Source organism: Micrasema longulum, unplaced genomic scaffold (genome assembly GCF_059751315.1).
Source record: "Micrasema longulum isolate JH-2025_06_02 unplaced genomic scaffold, ASM5975131v1 h1tg000380l, whole genome shotgun sequence".
Classification (NCBI taxonomy): Eukaryota; Metazoa; Arthropoda; class Insecta; order Trichoptera; family Brachycentridae; genus Micrasema; species Micrasema longulum.
In genome coordinates, this window is record NW_028277581.1 from 298,162 (window position 1) to 321,642 (window position 23,481).

The 23,481-nt window shown below is 31.7% G+C and overlaps 1 protein-coding gene across 1 annotated transcript in view; it reads right to left on the bottom strand.

The window, feature by feature from the left end:
- LKRSDH (lysine ketoglutarate reductase/saccharopine dehydrogenase) overlaps window positions 1-23,481 on the bottom strand; it is a 194,143-nt gene that overhangs the window by 140,048 nt on the left and 30,614 nt on the right. Inside the window, exon 3 of the mRNA XM_088225671.1 lies at window positions 3,835-4,006. Within this exon, the coding sequence (XP_088081797.1) occupies window positions 3,835-4,006 (172 nt within the window). The remainder of the gene's footprint in view (window positions 1-3,834; window positions 4,007-23,481) is intronic.

The window sequence follows — 23,481 nt, forward strand, 5'->3', positions numbered from 1 at the left end:
ACTACAGCGTCGCTGCACTACAGCGGCGCTACGCGACAAAATTTTGCATGAAGTCCCAACCAGCTAACCAGTGTGGTTTGTTTCATTTAAAACAGTAAAGCTAGGGTTTTCTAGGACAGCGGTGCCCGTATTTTAACGGCCGTAGTGAACGGTGATGCAGTGGACAGCCGTCGTTACGGTGACTAGAGTGTGGTTTCCTAGGAAACCGGTGTTATCAACACCATTTAACACCGTTTCCCTAGGAAACCACTCTCTAGTTGACGTTACGACGGCTGTCCACTGCATCACCGTTCACTACGGCCGTTAAAATACGGGCACCGCTGTCCTAGGAAACCCTAGCATAAAAATAATATTCCGTGTTACCGTGACGCGCCGCGCAGAGTCGCGCAGTGCCGCTCGTGTGATGTTTGACTTATTTAAAAAGATGAGCATTTTCCCGTTGATATACCAATGCAGTCTCCTATGCGTTATTACGTATGATAAAAGACGCTGATATTATTATTTTTGTTGTATATATGGTTATTTGCTTACTGCCATTAATGGGTTAATTCCGTCAAGATAGCAAGTTAGTGCCTGCTTGAAATCCTCTTGGAGCGGGTCATATCAATTTAACAAGTCCCGTGATGTGCTAGGTAGGGTAGAGTGGGTAAAGTGTTACCACCGTGGAGAGTATAACCATCACGTGGTCGGGTGACGGTAATGATATTGACAGGTCGTGAGAGTATCGCTAATGACGCACTGTCACTAGATCCTACGTGCGGGTGCCATAAACGCGCCCCACCCTTTACGGTAAGCCGCACAGGAACAGTTAACATACACGGAATTACCATTACCATTCCCGTATCCTTTTATGCCTAATTGTTTATGCAACGTTTGATAACATTCAAACAATAATTATTAATAACTTTAGTTAGGTGATAATTGAGCCCATCTGTTTGAAAGCAGCACTCATTAGTCACAATTTGCATTTCAATCAAAGGACGTTTCTTAGTATCTATATAAGTGCAGTTCTCTGCCAAGTAAAAATATGTGTACCTGAATAATTGATAGCGAAAAAATTAACTACGAAACAAGGATTAGTAATTCAATATGTTTATTTGGGCATTACTATCGATATATTTTTTTAAATGGGATAAACACATTACCAAATTATGTAAAAGATTAAAGACAATTATAGGCAGCATGTTTAGAATAAAATATTATGTACCAATAAAAACATTAAGACTTATTTATCAATCATTAGCGGAATCAATCATTAGGTACGGTATTACCAGTTGGGGCCTTTCTTGTAAAACCAACGTGAAAAAAATCAATCTTTACAAAACTCGTCTCTTAAATTAATTAACAGATCAGCTAGAATTGATAAGGAAGAGGTACCTGAACATTTTTAAAAGCAAGGGTGCTTGTCTATAAATGCAATTCTATGGCTCGAATTTGTTACTAAATATAGATTTGATAGTAACTACCAGAAAAGATACATACATACACACAATACAAGGCTAGCACAACGTGAAAGCTTGTCAGTACCAAGATATGTTAACAAGTATGGCCAAAGAACACTTAATTATACAATTACTAAAATTTTCAATGAAATTCTTAAGCAGATCTTAAAAGAAAATGTTGATAAAACTTTTAAGGAAAATATAATTAAATGGCTCATCTGAAACAAGGCTTTATATTGATTATTAGTTTATTTTTTGTAAATAAATTATGTGAAAAAATACGTATGCTTTTAGTTCTTAATAATGTTTATATTACTTTTTAAAATTATAAAATTTATCTAACGTTTTTCTCTGTAAAGGAAAAATAAGAAACGTGCTGACAAGCCGGTTTCGCGGTTCAGTGGGTTTCATTAGTTTTCCTTTTATATTTTTTTCTGTTCATGTTTTACCTTCTTACATAAAAATAAAAAAATTAAAAATTAAAATTCAAATTATGATTAAATGTATACTTTGTTTGATACTATTGCTAAAAGTTCTAGCGATATCGACTCTAGCGGACGATTTTCTTAGTTTTTTTTATATCATGCATGCCCAAAAATGAAAATACTACCCATAATCCGTGCATTGCTGGCGCTTACGTAGATATGTAGATTTTTTAACATGCAATACTGGCAGAATATTTGTAAAACTTTGTTTTATTTAGTTACGTACAATGTGCATATAATAATAATGCGTACAAACTAGAAAGTAAATAAAAAAAATCGGCAAATTTTGCGTTCCGATTTGGTTTCGATTCGCGGGCTGTCATTACACATAACATTATGGCTCGTTTACAACGTTTCAGACTTATTAAACTTCATATTTATAGTAGGGTAGACCGAAATTATCAAAATCAGGTAGGTTATTCGGAGCAAGCTTAGAAAATTGGCAGTATCTCGGTTATTGTTACAAAATAACAAAACCTAGAACCACCATTTATTGGATGCTGTAATATAAAAATTACCGGTATTACAGTTTGCATGGTTTGACGATCGATCTTTGTTAAGATCGAACAAGTTAGGTATCAAATAAAAGGCTGAAGTAATATTATTATCTGCGTTTTTAGTGATTTTATGCAAAGGTAAGCAATGCAGTTATTGAATGGAATAAAAGTGAAATTAAAATTATTTTTTTGGTTTTAATGATTTTTTTGAGAAAATATAAGTTTTTAATGCAAAACAAATATAAAATGAGCTATCTCAAAACGGCACAAAATCACAATTCAGGGGAAAACTTACCACAGGAAAGTAAAAAAATCTTCACTTACTGCTTCTTCGTTGGCTAACCTTTCAAGAAAATGGTTTTGCATTTAATGCAACAAAGTTCTTATGCATTCTCCAAAGAAGGGTTGGATTCAGTGTTCTGCTTGTAAAGAGTGGTGCCACGAAAAATTTCACGACAAAAAAAGGTTCAATAATGTTTTCATTTGTGCGATTTGTAACCCAGAGAGAGTGCAAATTAGTATTATGTTCATTAGCTATGAATTCTATTACATATGATGTAATTTTATTTTTTTCTTCATATATAACTATTTTATTGGGTTTGATCCGAGTAACCCCACTGCTGATCCAAATTACTACATGTATATGTGGTGATTCGGATCAGTGAAGAGGTTTACAGGATTCTTTTTATTGTTATTTTTATATTTATTTTGCGTGTTTATAAATAAAAATATATAATGTAAAAATGTCAAACCTTTAAAATTTAGTAATGTTTTTTTAATATCCATCAGTTTTTATTTTTTAAAGAAAACATAGAAAGTGATCCGAATAGCCTCGTTCTACCCTATAAGTTGACAGAGTATAAAGAAATCCACTGCCAGTGTCAGGAGCCGCCTGTGATTTCATTGATATTTAAAATACATGTATATACGAAAGCTCAACTTAGATTCCCTTTTCACAAATAATTACAACCACGGCTGTTAATATTTTAGAATTTTTTATTTTAACTCTTTTATTGACATTACTTTCGTATACATTTTTCCAAAATTCACTCATTTTCACCATCAAAATAAGATATTTAAAATCAAGAATATCTCCTTATTTCTGTGTCTCTATAAGTCAATGAAACAATGATGACATGAGTACAAAATGAATTTACATAGTAATAAACTTAACGTACGAACTATCAGAAAATATAATTGAATTAATTACTAAACCAATTTCTGTTGAGTTAAAATTATATTCGTACCTCTAATTAACATCGTGTTTTCACTCAATTTTAAAATCAGCAACGGGCTGTTGTAGTTATTTTTTAAAATCACTTGTATCAGTTTGCATTATCGATGCAATCTTTCAAAATTAAAAACAATTTCGCAGTTAATAATGTTACTATGAGGATTTAAAAAACTTACCGCATCTACTGAAGGAAGGAAATTATGTTCTGATAATGGTCTTGTGGCATCAGACTGCATGATGTCCACAGCATAAGGGTATAAGAGATCCCCAAAGAAGTCCGTTGCCTCTCGAGGAAGTTGTGTTGGCATGTTATCAATAGAACATACTAAAACACCTGGTCCTTTGAAACTGGAAAAAAAACAGATGTAAGAACAGCGAAAGCTCATTTTAAAGACCGGGTATTTCATATTGGTTTCAATCTTCAATTTTCAATGACATAACAACGAGATTTACTTAAGCTTTTATTGTGTTTTTCATTCATTTTTTCATTCAAAATTACACTCGTTCGGGTCCCCGTGCAAGCCATGGTCTATAAAGAGCCAGGCTACTGTGTGGAAGGCAAGAGTTCTCATTTCGCCAAATCTCGCCCTCCAACCCCAGATCCATAAAGTATCGGACTATTAGGTAGGAGGCAAATTCCTATACATCCTTAAGTTAAACCAGTGGATCACCGAAGATGAGGCTTCTTTTATGATGTAAAGCATCACATTCACATATAATGCGGATAGGTGTTTACTCATCTGCACTCCAGAATCTATATTTATTTATTTCAATTTTTTCGTTTTTGATAAAAAAAATTAACCTGTATTGGGTGTGCGCATATTTTGTTAATTAAAAAAAATGATTTTATTTTGTACTAGTTCAGTATGTATATATACATCCATGTAATTTTTAAACTTTTTCAATTTTCTTTCCCAGATTGCATAATGTAAACATTATTTTGAATTTATTTCCATGCCTAGTATTCTGTTTATTCTGTTATTTTCAAGTATTTTTCATACCCTTTTTAATTTGTAGTATATCATAATTTTAATTTTTATGCTTTTGTTAAATAATATTATAGTTTAAAATTTAAAAACGTCTCTAAAAAAATTATTATCTTTATGTCCCTAAATGAGTTTTTTTTTTAAAAACTCCTTGGGAATATTGTATATAATTATGTATAATATGTTTTCAATATAATAAAAAAAAAAAAATAAAAAAAAAATATCTAGAAGTTTCGGAAAGGTTCATTCCAGAAAAGTGTTTTTATCAATCTGCAGTGCCCTGTAAGGGCTCTAGTGATAACCTTCACTTGGTTTTGGTTGAGCTTTATTAAATCAAAGGATAAAATATTAAGATATAAATATTAACATACAAATATACAAATTTGGTTACATGCGTAATCAAATATACAAAATAATACAATCATTAAAATCAATATAAAATAATACAAAAACGTAATTGAAATGATAATTGAGATAATTTTTATCGTTATTATGGATAATTTATACAGCGCCATTTTCGTAATAAAATACCTCAAGGGTGCTTTACATAGTGATTCTATTGTTAAATTAATTTAATTGAAGCTTTTAAATTTGTAATTTAATTAAAACAATTTATTTTGTTGTCACATGCTATGGATTTATTCAAATGATTTAGAGAACAAGTGGGTTTTAAGTTTTTTCCGAAACATCACTTCACTTTCACAGCCTCGCACCTCTGCTGGGAGAGCATTCCATGCCATAGGGCCTACGACCGCAATTGCGCGTTCACTAAATTTAGTGCGCTGTTTGCGTAGAGGTATAATAACTTTTCCTCTCGCCGTAGACGTAGCTGATCTAAGCGTGAGACGCCTGTCAGCTAGTTCATCTGGAATGCATAGTTCCATTAGATATTCTGGAGCAGAGTTGTGCAGTGACTTATACATAAGCCAACAGAGTTTGTATTCGACCCTCTGTAGAAAACGTAGCCAGTGTAGTTCCCGAAGTACCGGAGTGATATGACTGAACTTAGAGATTCCGAAAATAAGTCTCGCTGCGGCATTCAATACAGATTGTAGGCGAGTCATTTTGTTCATTGGTAGACCTGCATAGATACCATTACAATAATCGACTCTAGACACTACAAACGCATTTATTAATTGACGGGCGGCATCAACCGGCACGGTTTATAAAGTAAGAAATTAAAGGAATAAATAATATGCCAAATAACAGTGAGAACTAAAGTAAATAATGAACAATAATTATATGAACGCTTTGTACAGATACTTATTTTTCTATAAAATATATTGATGTTATTGACTTCGGCTATTAGAAAATAAATCGAAATGTATTTCATTATTTCAATTATTCAAAATTGTTAGTCACCATTAAAACTTAGAAACAATTTATCAATTGAATCTCTTTGTTTTGTTTTACATTTTTTTTTATAAAAAAATCATTTTTTACTTAGTTGTGTGATATTTTACACTTTTTTGCCTTTAAAGTTATAAAAATTATTTTATTTAAAGTTATAAATAGACGGGTACCATATTTTGAAAAATAATAAGTGGCGCATATAATGAGAGATTCCAGCCCAACCCGGAATTAAATTTTAAAAATGTTTTCGTGTACACGTGCATATTTAAAAATTTTGAAATTAAATGAAATATCTCAAAAACCCACGCAAAAATAAATAAAAAAATGTTAAAAATAGTATTCATTTTAAAATCGTAAAAAATGACGTCACTCCTTAAATATACGTGTAGTATTTCCGGTTTCCGCTTTCAAGCCCCCGTACCTTGTAAGGAACGTTTTGATCATAGAAAAAAACAGTATAATTTGTATAATTTGACATTTCAACCAGAGATTCATCAATTTCTAGGTTTTTCTAAATCGAAACGTTCGTAAAAACAACCATAACATAGAAATGAGCAAATTACGATCAACTAAATGAAGTAATCAAAGCAATATTTCATAGATTCTTAGAAGTTATTGGCTAGAGAAAAACAACTTAACGCGGTAAGTGAAAGTAAGAACGCCAACCGTTTTATGACGTCACTACTGAAAAGTGACATACTGATTAGTCATTTGGCGCGGTATTTGACAAATGTAACTTTAAAAATCATATCCTTGTAAATAACGTACAAAATATATATATTTATATATTTTTGCTTGGTTAAATAAATTGGTTAAAATAGTACGCTAATAGAAAAATAAATAAATTAGAAAACAGTGGAATTCCTCATTATACGTATAAGTCCTGATAATGAAGTAGTAATCTCGCATCCGGTCTACACATAACTTTTTAATAAAATGTTAGAGCAAAAAATCAAAACTAAACTTGTTTGATACAAAGTCTTAAAACCATTAACAATTAGGCATTTTGTTAAAGAAATAACAGGTATTTCAAAAAGCTCCCTTATTTTTTTTACAAACACTTTTGAATCTGATCTTAATGAAAACGGTCTTCTATATTTCTTCCGCTTGTCATGCGATATGTCGTAACTTTAAGCAAGTTCTTTGAAAGAAAAACTGTCGACAGAAAATACTTAACTTTTTATTTCCAATCTCTGTACCGAGACCACGGTGGTGAATTATTCCTTATGTCTGACTATGGAGGATTAGAATGTTCAACATACATAATGTATGAATACATTAAACCCATAAAATCTTTGAAGTTCTTAAATATTTACGCATCTGAGGAATCACGAAGGTTTTGAAAAAAAAACACCCATGACAGACAGTAATACAAGTAGATTTTTTATAAAACTTCATGTCGTGGTTCCATTAGATGCTTATGTACAACTCTGTGTTTTAATAAAATAAATATTTTGTATTTTTGAAGATAACTCTTCTTCTTAAAATGGATTTAAATTTCAAATTAGAACTTTCTGAAGGTTTTATTGTAAAAAGCTTCGTGTAAGTAAAAATAAATTATTACGAATTTGATAAGGGTAATCTTTATATTTCCATTTTGCTGAATAAACAATTCTTGGATTTTTTTTCTTTAAAACAGATATTTAAATAATTCGCAGTTTCTTTTCTCGTTAATCCAATGTTTGTTTGTTGTATATCAGTCATCTGTGAAGTTAAATTAAACCTTTATTTTTATTAAACTTATGAACAGCTGACATGAATTCAAATTAATTTTAGGCGGACTGAATACAGTAATCTTTTAGATTATCAGAAATTATTTTTCATGTAAAAATTATGGCGGGTGCAAATTGAAAAAAATATGGTTTCCGATTAAATATAGCGTAATATTTGATGAGTTTATTTTACCAAAATAACATTAAAAATAACAAAATTGTTAAAGCTTTATACTGGGGCAATGTATCAAACGAGGAACTCTTGAGCAATGGTTCGACAATAGCAAGAGTATTTGCCCCTTAAACATAGTTTGACTGATATGAAAGATGTCGATCTCCAAAGTGATAATGTTCAGCTGCCTGATAACTTTTCTAATCGGCATTACAGGGGCAGGTTAGTTCTAGAAGCCGGGAGTAAAAACAGTACGTGCTGACCTTTCGAATATAACCATCAGGAATATAAAAATTGATACTCTCTAAAATGGCCGAGTTCTCGATAAAACCTCTAATCAGTCTGAAGAAGTGGGTCAGTGTGAGTGAAAGTTCTCCGTTCTAGGTTGCAAACTGTTGGTCTTAAGCATACCTAAGAGGAATGTGTACGAGGTATGGAAGAGATCAATATGTATATGAAAAGAACCTAAACCCAACGACTGCGTCTGCGCCTGCGGTTTGGAATCAACTAAATTTTAACATAGTAACACTAACGGCGACTGCGGTACGGTATAAATACATCATTACCGTACCCTTATCTGCATTTAATAGAGCATAGGACACTGTTAAGTAAATAATAACATGTATCGATACTCTTCCTGGCCGGTTACCTTTCGTTCCCATCCTTCTTTTGACCCATCCTTATGGTACCTACCTAACATCAAGATGGAAGATATTCAAAATTAGAAGATTCGGATTTAGAACAAAAACAAAACAACATTTTTGACTTGACATAAAATCAGATAAAATAGTGGTTAGAATCGTCGCGCGTCGTGGAAAACATTGTTATATTTTATAGTTCATTTTGTGATCCAGTGCCAGAAATTGAAGAACATTCAGATCATATTAAATCCATTCCACGTTCCTATCCTTTCTCAAATATTTCCCAATCACAAAACTGAATGAAATTCGATTTTCATTTACAGTCCACCTTTTCGTTAACATGGGACACTGCATTATTCAACCATCTGTTACATGAAGGTGAGTTGATCAGTCTTACAATAACTTATAATATTGCAGTATAAAATATGTTTACATATTAAAACAGAGATGAAGATCATTTTATAAAAGGAAATATGAATTTTTTAATTTATTTCAACAGAGAGGGAAAATTTTTGAGAAGGGGATATGGAAGTCTAGGCATTTACAGGGCTTATGACCTGTCATTGGCTGGTTTAAGTGGCCACTTTACACACTGTGTAACATTCACCATTCTGTCCATGTTTAAACATCCACATTTCCTCAAATCTTCCATCTGTTGACTTTTATGAAGTAAAAGAGCTGAAACCTTTATCACGTGGGTGAGATTCATCCGGCTGAACCAAATCACTTACTAGGCAACGCCTGAAAACAATTTTCCAATTTTTATGCTAAAAGAAGAAGTAGCTCTTTTACTTCACAAAAGTCAACAGATGGAAGTAAAAGAGGAAATATGAATGTCTAGGGATTTAGAGAGCTTATGAACTGCCGTTTGCTGGCTAGTGTGTCCACTTGTACTTTGTAACATTCAGCTTTCTGCCTAGGCTTGAACATCCATATTTCTTCCAACTGTTAAGTTTCGTGAAGTAAAGAGCTGAAACTTTTATTAACGCGAGAGAGATTCAACTGATTGAATTATTAAATCTGCATGCTAAAACACGCCAAAAAACATTGATTGATTTTTATACCTCTTCTTGGACCTGTTGGTTATTTGCAATATTTTGAAACAAACAAACAAACCATCACGCCGTTTCCCCGTAGGGGAGAGGAGAGTCTGCAGAGAGGGTAGAACGCCATAACACTCTATCTTGGCATACAGACCTCGCTTCCTCTACATTCATACATCTTTTCATGCACGCACGCTGATTATTACTACTTTTGACATGTCCATCTTCAAGTATTTGATGGACTTGATCGTGCCATGTCGGTCTTTCTCGTTTTCTACATCCATCAACATTTGCATCGTAGATCCTTTTAGCCGTTCTTTCGCTGTCCATTCGCTCTACATGTCCAAACCAACGCAGCACCCCTTTCTTGATTCTGTCGATAATGCATGTCTCAGCCTTACACGCTTCACGGATCTCGACATTTGTGCATCATTTGTGATACATCGTTTTACCACACATTCGCCTGAGGGATCGCATTTTGACAGCATTTAACCTACTTTCATAATTATTTTTCCAATTCCATACTTCGCTTCCATACATTAGAGTTGACACTAAAACTCCGTTGTTAACTGCTAGTTTAGTCTCCTGCGATAAACATTTGTTTGCCAAAGTAGATTACAGTGCACCGTTCACCCTGTTCCTAGCACTCACACTCCTTTCAATATCTTTCTTGGCCTTTCCGTCTCTAGTAAACATACTTCCCAGGTCCACAAATTCTTCTACCTGATTCAGAATATCTCCGTATTTTTAATAGTCTTTTATTATAACAACACAATAAATATTTTTATTTATATCCCTACAGAGATGAGGTAGAATTTTTTCAAATTCAAGATTCAGGATTATGGATATTCGAGCGTTTACAGGGCTTATGACCTGTCATTGGCTGGGCACACCAAAATAATACGTATCTGTAAGATTATTTATTTGTAAAAAATATGTATATTATGCCGCACTTTAAATGCGTTCATAATGAAATGCTGTATAAAACAGTACTTATGATTTTCTTGTTATTATTATTACTTTAAAATATATTTTATTTCATTTGTTTTTTACATTTATTCTTGAATTTTTCAAACTTTCTACAGTATTTTTAGGTTTTTTTTTATATAAATCTCGTATAATTTTTAGGTTTGATTTTATTTTATAAATCTTGGGTAAAAGAAAATTTGTGTTTTTAAAAATATATATATATATATATGAGGCCAAATATGTTAATATTATAAATTTTTGTAAAAGGCAGATTTGCCGTTAATGTTAATAAAATAAAAAAAAATAATATCGGTCCAGGAAAGTGTACCTAAAACTATGAATTTAACACTCGACACATTTGCAACGTAATTTAACAGAAAAAACCTTTTTTTAAATTGAAAATTAATTCATTAACCCTTACGGATTCATTAAAAAAAAAAAAAAAATATTTTTACTCTGTTGTTGATTATAATATTTTTTACATCTTTTAAAAAGTTTGTCTGAGTCTTTTGTTTTGTTTTGTCTGGTAGTTTATCGTAAAATTCAGTCCCTTGTTTATTAGTCTCGACTGTCCTTGTCTCTTTTTTGAAGGTTTAATATGATATTGTTCTGATATTCTCGTAGTGTCCATGTTTACTATAATTTTGTTTAAGTTTAAGTTCTTCGTCTACAATTAAATCAGTGGCTAATTTAAGAATAAATCTTAAGGATTATAGTTTAAAGAGTTCATATATATTTAAATGCTTAGTTTGTTTAAAGAATTCTTTAGTTGGTGTTAGATAAGGGGAGGTCATATAGTTATTATTTTATTATGCTGTCTTTTTAGTATGTGTTCACTACATTGTTTTAAAAAAACGTTTCAAGTCAACCTCATTCAAGAAATGGAATCCGGGATCTCAAGCATCGTAGGCGAACGCGATTAAATTGATTTTAGTAATATCGTATTTGATAATGAATTTATTTTTATATCTTAGTTATTTTACTAAACATTTTTAATGGAATGAAACATATATCTAATGTTTACTCTTGACGAATAATTACTGTAATAATTTCACGGGAAATTCTGCAATAATTATTACCATGATTATGACACGCTACTTATATGACCCAGATTCTCAGTTTACCCGTATAAACATTGCGTGACTTGCACCCACAAAAAACAAATACCATTGCATTGTCATGTCAAAAAAATACTCCTTTATTTGTTAACGTTAAAATATTTTCATAATGACCTTCAATTAATCACAGTTTAAAAATAAATAACCAAATGCTTTTAACTTGTTAGAATACATTTGGAGAGAGCTTGCTCATCACATACCGCACTTCGAATCTGAGGACATAAGTCCCCTTGGCGGTGCCCACATGCACGGAACAGTTGCTCGTTGCCGAATGAAAAAAGCTGCCTAAGGAAGCTTTCTGTAATCTGCTAGTGTGCTGAAAAAAAGTTATCTAGAAGCCAAATAGATTAAAAATTGTGTCCTGATTATGAAATTTCGTATGCAAGTTTATATGAATTTATTGTGTTTTTTATGATTTTCATAGTTTATTTTGCTTATTATGTATACGATAATAATTATATTAATTACGTTTTTATATTTTTCTAATGTAAATTATGTTCAAAAATTAATTTAAGGCATGTTTCATTATACTTATTGTAAAGTGTTTCCCTCAGCTCGGGACACCCCAGTAAGGGTAAATTATTATTCTGTATAAAAAAAATACTACAAAATTGTAAAAATTCAAATAAATAATATGCACTTAATTAGATTGAGAAAAGAAGGAAGTGGATTCTTCACTGACAGTGATTAAACTGATTGGACATGATCAATTCACCGAAATTTTTACAAAACTTTTTAAAAGCCTTGAAATTATTTTTAGAAGCCACTAGATCTGTACATCTGACAGGACCTATAACAAGACCACGGATAGTTGCGAGAAGCTCCATTTGATAATCATAGAGAGGGACCACAGGGTGTGTTCAGAAGACTGATTAGGATATCCGCAGCCAGCACAAAGGAGAATCAACCATTTTCAAAACAAATAATTTGTCATTAAATTTACTATGACCTGATAAATTTTTTACAGTTTTAGACGTTCAAAAACTGTTAAGTCCAAATTTTCCCAATAACAGCCAGTACCTTAAACCACATGTAAACAATATTAAACCATAAATTAGCTATAGGAATATGCTTTACTGCAATGTTTCTCAGAAAATCAGCAATTTTTGTACCTTGATTGATGCAATTCATCATTTGAGTGTGTGGCTGAAAGTAGTAACTGTATGACCTCTAGCCAACTACATAGGTACTTTCATGAGTAGGTATAATACACGTTTTAATTACGCTGTAATTATTTACAATAAAAATAACCATTTTTAGAGGATAAATTTTATGATTTTTACACAAAATTTAAATTCACAAAATTCGACTACGATTGTAAGAATGAAAGAATAAAAAGAAGAAGAGTGACCAGTGCGTAACTTTTATATAGTCATGCCTACGTTACTGTTTCTCAGGGCCGCCAATTTCACAGGCTTCTTGTCCTCCGTTGGAACCTACTCTGAGACACCAAAATAGTATAGTTTTTTTTATGAGTAAGTTTTAACTAGTATGGAACATAGATTTTAGAATTTGCAAAAACTGAAGTAAGGTGAGGAGTTACGAGATTGGGGATTCTTCGACAGCAAAATGTAGATGGTATTCTCAAGATTGTACAGAAAATAATTGCTTCAAACAATAATTCGGTGAATATAGCGGTAAAACACATAAGCCTCAGTACCTTTGTTACTCCGATGTATTTCGAATTTCTCACTTAAGTCAGCGGTGAACTATTAGACCTATGAACAACTTGTCAAGAATAGAACGAGACAGCTATTTAAATGCGACATCTCTCTACTTCCGGTACGGGATAGTAGGGTAAGTGAAACTGCCTACCCGCCCCACCCACTCTGACAAATTGCCGCAAAGTTTTCCCAACTCCCATACTCCGCCAAGATAACCGCCCGCGGGGTAACTTTGCCCTCCCGATAAAACCAGACTTTTTACAGTGCTTTTTGATATATCACTTTTATTTCAGACCCCGCGATATAATATATCAAACGTAGCGACTCGCTAAATCAACCCCCGCCCTGAAGATGAAGAAATACCTTGTTTTCGCTTGAAGTAGCCGGAAAACGATTAAATTCTGATTTTAACTACAGGAAAACCTCGATTATCCGAATTTTCGGTCATCCGCATTGGATTTAAAAAGAAACGCTGCCTGTATTTTCTTCATACAAACGTATTCCCGTATTTTCTTCCTAGATTATAACAGCAGAGCAGTGATTTTGCATGCTATAGATATTTACTAGTTCAGCTTGTATATATACATCATGTAATTTTTAAACTTGTTATATTTTTTTATTTTTCTTTCCCAGATTGTATAATGTATTTATCATTTTGAAACATACCTTGTATTAGGTTTATTTTGTTGTTTTTAAAACTTTTTAATGCCCTTTTATTTTGTTGTGTATCATAATTTTTATTCTGCTTTTGTAAAAAATGTTATAGTTTAAAATATAAAAACGTCTGCAAATAAATATTGTTATGTGCATGTACCTAAATGAGGTATTTACAAAAACTCCTTGGGAATATTATATAAAATTATGTATAGTATGTTTTCAATTTAATAAAAAAAAATATATAAAAAAACAAATGGAAGGATTGAAGAAATATGGATGTTCAAACATAGGCAAAACGGTGAATGTTACACAGTGTGTAAAGTGGCCACTTAAACCAGCCAATGAAAGGTCATAAAATCTGTAAATGCCTTGACTTCCATATTACCTTATTTAAGGTATTCTCCATCCCTGTTGTAATTCGTTAATCTTAATGACCCCCAAGGGGGTGAAATCAAGTCTTTTGTCTATGAACATTTGGACAAACTCAAATATTGTAGTAAAAAATGTGTTTTTATAATTATTTTTTAAAAATAAATTGTTTGTTATGGGAGCTAAGACCACCCAAAAACCCAAAAAAAAATATTATTTTTATCTGCCATCTTCGAATGGACGGTATACAAATATGATATAAATAAATTTTAAAAATAAAACAGAAATTGTCATTTTGCTTTTAAATAACCACCAAATTGGTTCAGTTTTGGAATGCGAAAAACGGGACAATAACGTTGATTTTTAAGGTTTAAATACCGCCATGAATTGGTATGAGAGGCAGAAATAATGTACCTTAACACAACTTATACGTATTAAAGATATACGTAATTTGGCAGCTTCTAAAAGGAAAGTTAATTTTAAGCGAAAAACCAATAGTCCATTTTTTTAAATGTCAATAATTTTAAATAACAGTTTTATATCTACTTTGTATGTGTAAATATTTAAAAAAAAAATGTTCACAATAACAAGGAGATATGCAAATTTCTCTTAATCAATTAATCATTTCAAAAATCTCTTGATTATTAATATTTTTTTCATTGCATGCATTGTAAAAAAAAAAACTATTCGTGTTTAAAAAAATTCATTGAAATGTGCTGTAAGAAATAGAGACTTTCAAAAAAAATAAAAAAATATTTATTATTTTTAAATTTTTAAAAGAAATTAAAATAAATGAAAACAGTCACGAAAAAATAAATTAAAATAAACTTTCTCGTTACAAACAAATAAAATAGTAAGGTTATTGAAATAAAAGTACGAGAAAAGAAAAATACACTGCAAAAAAGGTTAAGCGTGATAAAAATATGTTTCATGTTTAAAAAATTACCTGTTTCGTCAAAAAACGTGATAACTTTTGACGGAAGCAACCATATTTCATAATTAGCTACAAGCATCGAAAGCTATAAAGTAGGAAGTTCTTAATGCCCACGCCATAGAATTTATATAATAATTTTATGGCCCACGGTATAATTCACCGTGAATACGACTTCGTACTTGACTTAAAAAGGCTTTGGAAACAGTCCATTAAAAAAATACAAAACTCCCTGATATTTCTTGGTACAAATTGAAACTCGATATGAATCATTTCTCCTCGTTAGATATTAAAATTGATTATTATATTGGGTTTTTATTTATAAGACGATATTTTTAACAATACAAATAACGCTGATCACATCAAATACAGCCCAAGTCCTTTTTTCAACAATGTTTTGAGTGTGTCCAAAAGTTTGCTGACAGGCTGGGTTTCCTCCCTAGAGAGTTATTCGGGTCTAAATTTGTTACAACGAAAAGGGAAAACATTTTTGAGAGGGGAATATGGAAGTCTAGGCATTTACAGAGCTTATGACCCGTCATTGGCTGGTTTAAGTGGCCACTTCACACACTGTGTATCATTCACCATTCTTTCTATGTTTAAGCATACACATTCTCACTCATCCAACTGTTGACTTTTGTGAAGTAAAAAAAGTGAAACCTTTATTATGTGGGAGAGACAATGACAGGTTTTACTACTACTACTACTACCATTATGCCATTTTCCCGTAGGGGTAGGCAGAGAGAATGGACCGCTACACACGTCTCTCCTGGCATACATTCGTAGCTTCTTCCACATTCATACATCTTCTCATACATGCCCTTCGGTTCTGTATGCTTTCGACATGACCAGACTTAAGATTTTGGTTTATCTGGTCATGCCGCGTCTTCTTTGGTCGTCCTCGTCTCACGTTGCCGTTCATTTTCGCCATATATACTTGTTTTACCATTCTTTCGTCGTTCATTCGTTCTACGTGACAAACCATCTCAGAGACCCTTTCTTAATCTTATCAAATATACTTGACTCAGATTTATACTCTCGCCTGATTTCATCATTCGTCACCCTGTCATACATTGATTTCCCACACATTTGTCTAAGAGATCGAATTTCAACCGCGTTCACTCGGCTTTCATCCTTCCTCTGCCAGTTCCATGTTTCACTTCCATACATAAGTGTTGGGACTAAAACTCTGTTGTGCACTGCCAGTTTAGCTTCTATTGACATATTTTTATTAGAAATTACTGTGCTTAGTGCTCCGTTCATTTTGTAGCCCGCATTCACTCTTCTTTCAACATCTTTTTCTACTCTTCCATCTCTTGAAAACATGCTTCCCAGATACACAAATTCTTCTACTTGCTCGAGACATTCGTTGTTTACATCCGTTGTTTACAGTTCATTTTCATTTACGTTCGTTGTTTAGAGGTCTTAAGCCCTGTAATTGCCAAGACTTCCATATTTCATTCTCAAAAATGTATTTGCAACAAATTCAGATAAGTTTGCCTTGTTTATCCCAATAATGGATATAATGATAAAAGAAGAGTCATTCTTAGTAAAAATATCTACATTATAAATTTTACGCTGATGACGAGCTCTTGTGGCAAACTCTGAAGACAACCTTTAACGACTGCAATTTAATTTCTATCTTACATCTAAGAGGCTTAAGGTGATAATGTCTCTTTAAAAACCAACGTGTGTAACAATATCACAACACCCCCTTAGATGCAAATTAGCTGTCGAGGATTAATCAATAGAGCAAGTATCCCATGTTAGGTATCAAGGTGTAGAAATATCCAGCTATAGCGACTTATAATCTCTGAAGTCTCTGTAACAGCTGACTCCCTGAGAAACTTGGTTTAAACTACGCGAGACAAATCAACAACCCATTAAAGGTGAAAAATTTGTATGAAACACGTGAGACAAAAATAACTTGAAAATAATATGAAATAATTCCGTAGGGCAGCGTAAGGGAAAACGCCATTCATGCATTAGGAAATGTACAAAATGTGTACTGAAGGCTCTACTCAGAGTTTCCATCCATACTTGAACGAGTAGGTGTTTTGGACGTATTGTAAGTAAATGCATACCTATATGGTAAATCAGGAAAATACGTATAAGAACATTGTTAATCGCTAAAATAAAATAAACCAAGAATGAGGTACTATTATTATTTCAAAATGAAGACGTTTTTTTAAATCTCTTCGCTTGCGAAACGAAGATTTAATGCAGGCTTAACTTTTAAAAAAGCTGAGCTAAAAACATCCTTTGAAAGTGGTGCTGTAACGTCATGTTACATTAAGCAAAATACGAAATATTCTGAAGCACAGGCATTTGAAAAAAAAAACATGAAGGCATACTGTTTAATCATTCTTTTTCCATAGTTTATTTTTTTTAAATAAAATGTACGCTTGTTATAGCAAAATAACTTTAAAATCATAATTCTGCTGGTCATTTAATTAGCATACGCTTCCGCACACTACCAATAACCGGCTGATTTGAACGAATAAGAAAAACACATATGACTGTCTATGCATGGTAAATATATCTATCTTGCTGTTTAGATGCTGTTATCTCTTTCACACAAAAACCGGCCACAGAACAGCGTCTCTGTTTTCGTTGTTCTTTTCTCGTGCTATTCCTTATCCAGTTAAAAAGATTTATTGTTGTATTGGCTTGAGTTCATTCATTTTATTATTTATCGCATAAAAATATTTTTTTTTATATTAAAATCCAGCATATTTAGACATTTTTTGTTTCCAAATCCAGTGTGAACATGTCCATTTGAAGATTAAAAAAAATTCAATTTTATTATTTAAAGAACTAAGAGAGATATATCTTCGATTATAAGGCTTCTATGTGGACTTCTAGGTGGTTACATCATATCCACACAAGGGTTCATCTGTTATTACATGTATAATATTGATGTTCCTGAAATCTCGCATATCATTACTCTCAACATTCCTACCCACAGGTTTGGGAATAGTAAGATATTGTTCTCTGTCATCACTGGACTAATTATGGCATTCAGTACCGCCATTTCCCAGAATGATCAGGATATACATTTCTCCATCTTAAATATTTTGGAGCAATGGTTAACATATTTCATCAAACAACGTAAAGATCCATTTTGTTTACGTTTTGATATCGAATCCCGGGAATAATAGTGACAAAAATCAAAAAAGTCATTTTTACTGAAAAGCAATCACACACACCATCGCCTTATTAGTAAACTAACATTCAACTGTTAAAACATAGGCACAACTTGAAATTCACTCACTTGTACCATCTTGTTTTAAATTCTTTCAGAAATAACAATGACATAATAATCATCAAGGCACTATTATTTCTTGAGTTCGAATTAAAAATTCAAATGCAATGATTGTCATTTTTGCTTTTACGACCATATAAATATATTTAAAAATCATGCCGTCAAATTTAGATAGAAAATTATATTCAAGAAAATTTCTACAAACTCAACTCAAAGGCGATAATTTTGGACTATTTTTATTTATTTATTATTTTTGTTTTACAGAGACATACAGTCAAACATGATTAAATTACGTAATAAAGATAAGAGATAAAGACAGACCAGCGAAGTTTCTAAATAATGATCAAACATATTGAATTATGGTACATTTGAAATGTGTGCGTGTGAATATATATTTATGTATTCTTGGCACACATATATACATTATATTTGTATAATTACGATGTTTAATTTCTTACATTTGATTAGCTAGGCATTAGTAAGCATAGAGTTGACTAAAAAAAATATAACAATGTTTGATTATGTCCAAATGCTTGCAGACTGGCTGGATTTCCTCCCTAGGGAGTTGTTCATATTTAAATTTATTTCAACAGAGAGGGAAAAAAATTTGAGATGGGAATATGGAAGTCTAGGCATTTACAGGGCTTATGACCTGTCATTGTAAGTATAAGTACAAATAAATCAAAATGAGATTACCCATGCTAATACCATACATTTATCATTTAAAAAACACGGTGACAAATACTCAGTTCTGGCAATTTACAGATCACCATCACTCGATGCCAAACTATTCATAAAAAGTCTGCAATCATTTATGGAGAATAATAATAATTATATATTTTCTTTTATTATAGGGGACATTAACTTGGATATATTGAGTGAAACATATAAGAATACAGAGATAAACAATTACCTAGACTTGCTGTACAATAACGGCTACAATTCTTACATAAATTCACCCACACGAATACATAACAACAGTAAAACATGTCTCGATCATATATTCATGAAATCTAGAAAAACTGTGATAATGTTTGCGGCAACTTTCAAAATTGACATAACAGACCATTTTCCCACTATATATGGACACAAGAATACTATAAATAAACTCATTTGTAAAACGAATCAAGAAAGAAAAAAAATAAATTATATTAAATTAAATAACTGTTTGTGCCAAGAAACGTGGGATCAAGTTTTTCATAATACTAACCCAGACGAAAGTCTTGAAAATTTTTATATGATTCTTAATAATTACATTGTAAACTCAGAAGATAAAATGGAGGAAATTAGGAAAACAAAATTCAAAAAAATAAAACCTTGGATAACACCTGGGCTAATTATTTCCATAAAAAATAGAAATAAAATGTATAATAATTGGAAAAAATACCAAAACTTATGTATCGTAAATAACACTACAGTAAAGAACACGTTAAAAAATAAATATAATCTCTATAGAAACTTAGTCGGGCGAATTATAAAAAACTGTAAAGAAAAATATTATATTAAGCAATTTGAACTAGCAAATGGTAATTCTAAAAAACAATGGGAAATAATCAATGAAATAACAAATAGAAAAATTAAAGGCTGTTTATCCATAAAAAAAATAATAAATGCTAATGAAGAAATTACCGAACCTGATAAAATTGCAAACACTTTTAATGATTATTTTGTCGGCGTTGCAGATAACATAATTTACTCCAACATTAAACTACAAAAACAATTGAATAATACATTAATAGATACCACAGACGGAAATGATAACCCCGACTCAAATATTCTCTCTAGCTTTAAAAAAATCGAAGAAGAGGAAATCATAAAAATTATTAGCAATTTAAAAAAAGACCAGTCTAAAGGTCCAGATAATATCTCTGTAGAAACACTTAAAAAAATTAAAAATAATGTATCTAAGCCTTTGCAATATATTTACAACATAATGTCTAGAAAATGGAATCTATCCGAAATCATTTAAATTATCTACAATAGTACCAATTCACAAAAATGGCTCAGCTTCTAAAACAGATAACTATCGTCCAATTGCTCTTACCTCAAATATATCTAAAATTTTTGAAAAATGTCTAAAAAACAGAATCATGGATTATCTAGAAGGTCATAAGAAAATCTCCCATAATCAATTTGGCTTCCGAAAAAAATTTAGCACTGATGATGCAATTTATAAATTAACTAGAGAAATATATTCCGCAATAGATAATAAATATAAATGTTTGGTAATTTTCCTTGATCTTAAAAAAGCCTTTGATACCGTTAACTTAATTAAATTATCAAATAAATTAAAAAACATTGGTATAAAAAATAAATGTCATAAGTTATTAACTAGCTACCTATTTAATAGGACACAAAATACAAAAATAGAAAGTGAAATTAGCTTGCAAAGAGAACAACAACATGGTGTTCCACAAGGGACAATTTTAGGTCCTCTATTATTTTTAATATACTTAAACGAACTATGTGATTTAAAAGTAGACGGAGAAATATTGTCCTATGCTGATGACACTGCTATTATAGTATATAAAAAAAACATGGGAGTTAACATTTAGTGATGCTACAAAAAGTATAACAATAGTTAATAACTGGTTGGAAAATAATTTGCTTAGTTTAAATCAAGAAAAAACCATGTATTTGCCCTTTCAAATCTCTAATAAGACTGGCCCTTCACAAAATTTGTCAATTAAAATACACGATTTAAATTGTAATATAGATATCTGTAATAAGTGTTACAAAATTAGCTCAGGTGAAAGTTATAAATATCTGGGTATCCACATAGATTATAGGCTAAAATGGGAAACACATATAGCTAAATTAACAGACAAAATCAGATATTTATCTTACGTTTTCCAAAGATTAAAAAATATTTTAACTTGTGAAAAATTAAAAATGCTGTATTACGCTCTAATTCAGTCTTCTGTTACATACGGCATAATTGGATGGGGTGGAGTTTTGGACGCACATAGTCGCCCTGTAGAAATCGCACAGAAGAGTATAGTTAAGATAATGTACAAAAAGCATAGACTATTTCCTAGTAACGAATTGTACATAGAGAGCGGACTCCTTAATTTAAAAAAGTTATATTTATTACAATGCTTAAAATATGTACACAAAAATAGGGAATTGTTTGGCAATAATTTAAATAGGACTAGTAGCAGATCAGAAAGTGTACTGTCGGTTCCAGGATGCAGAACTAGGTTCGCACAGAGACACTCTTTCCATGTTGGTCCAAGATCTTTTAATCTCCTACCCAAGGAAATACAAAATATAGAATCCCTTCCAAAGTTTATAGCGGCTTTGAGGACTTGGATCAGCATGGAAAATACAGATATACACCTATTGTGAAAGAGTCGTACAACAGCATATTCTAAACTTTGATGTCTTAATTACATTGTTTATGTCATTTCTGTATGATTTTTAATGGCATTGTCATATTTGTGTTTGTATACCAAAAAATTCACCAAAAACAATAAAAAAGGAATGGCCCACGCTCAGACGTTTAAGTCTTTGTGGGCATTTTTTCCAAATTTAAGGCTATGTTTATTTTTAGAATATGTATTTTTTCTCTTTTTCTCTTCTAATGTTTAATATGTAATTTAATATGTAATTTAATATGTTTAATATGTAAAATATGTAATTTAATACATGCATATTATGTAACATTATGGAAAAATAAACAAAAAAAAAAAAAAAAAAAAAAAAAAAATTGGCTGGTTTAAGTGGCCACTTTACACACTGTGTAACATTCACCATTCTGCCCAAGTTTGAACATCCACATTTCCTCAACTCTTCCATCTGTTGACTTTTGTGAAGTAAAAGAGCTGAAACCTTTATCACGTGGGTGAGATTCATCCGGCTGAACCAAATCACCTACTAGGCAACGCCTGAAAACAATTTTTCAATTTTTATACTTCTTCTTTTACCAGGTAGTAATTCAACAATGTTTGATTATGTCCAAATGCTTGCAGACTGGCTGGATTTCCTCCCTAGGGAGTTGTTCATATTTAAATTTATTTCAACAGAGAGGGAAAAATTTTTGAGAAGGGAATATGGAAGTCTAGGCATTTACAGGGCTTATGATCTGTCATTGGCTGGTTTAAGTGGCCACTTTACACACTGTGTAACAATCACCATTCTGCCCAAGTTTGAACATCCACATTTCCTCAACTCTTCCATCTGTTGACTTTTGTGAAGTAAAAGAGCTGAAACCTTTATCACGTGGGTGAGATTCATCCGGCTGAACCAAATCACCTACTAGGCAACGCCTGAAAACAATTTTTCAATTTTTATACTTCTTCTTTTACCAGGTAGTAATTCAACAATGTTTGATTATGTCCAAATGCTTGCAGACTGGCTGGATTTCCTCCCTAGGGAGTTGTTCATATTTAAATTTATTTCAACAGAGAGGGAAAAATTTTTGAGAAGGGAATATGGAAGTCTAGGCATTTACAGGGCTTATGACCTGTCATTGGCTGGTTTAAGTGGCCACTTTACACACTGTGTAACATTCACCATTCTGCCCAAGTTTGAACATCCACATTTCCTCAACTCTTCCATCTGTTGACTTTTGTGAAGTAAAAGAGCTGAAACCTTTATCACGTGGGTGAGATTCATCCGGCTGAACCAAATCACCTACTAGGCAACGCCTGAAAACAATTTTTCAATTTGGTTAAAATTATGTATATTTTCTATCATGTGGTTTGAAAATTCAGATTTTTTATTATTTGGGCACATTAAGTGTTCTTTTACTCTAATATTAAAAAAAATAACCAAAAAACCAATGTACATTGAATCATTCCCTATCCAAAAATGTATATTATTTCAGATTTTCAAACAAGGAAAACAAAGTGAAGGTCGTTTACTTCTGTCCGAATTTCCAATTGATTTGCTTCCATTATTGAGTCCGGGGGCGCACCATAAATTATGAATTTGTTCACATT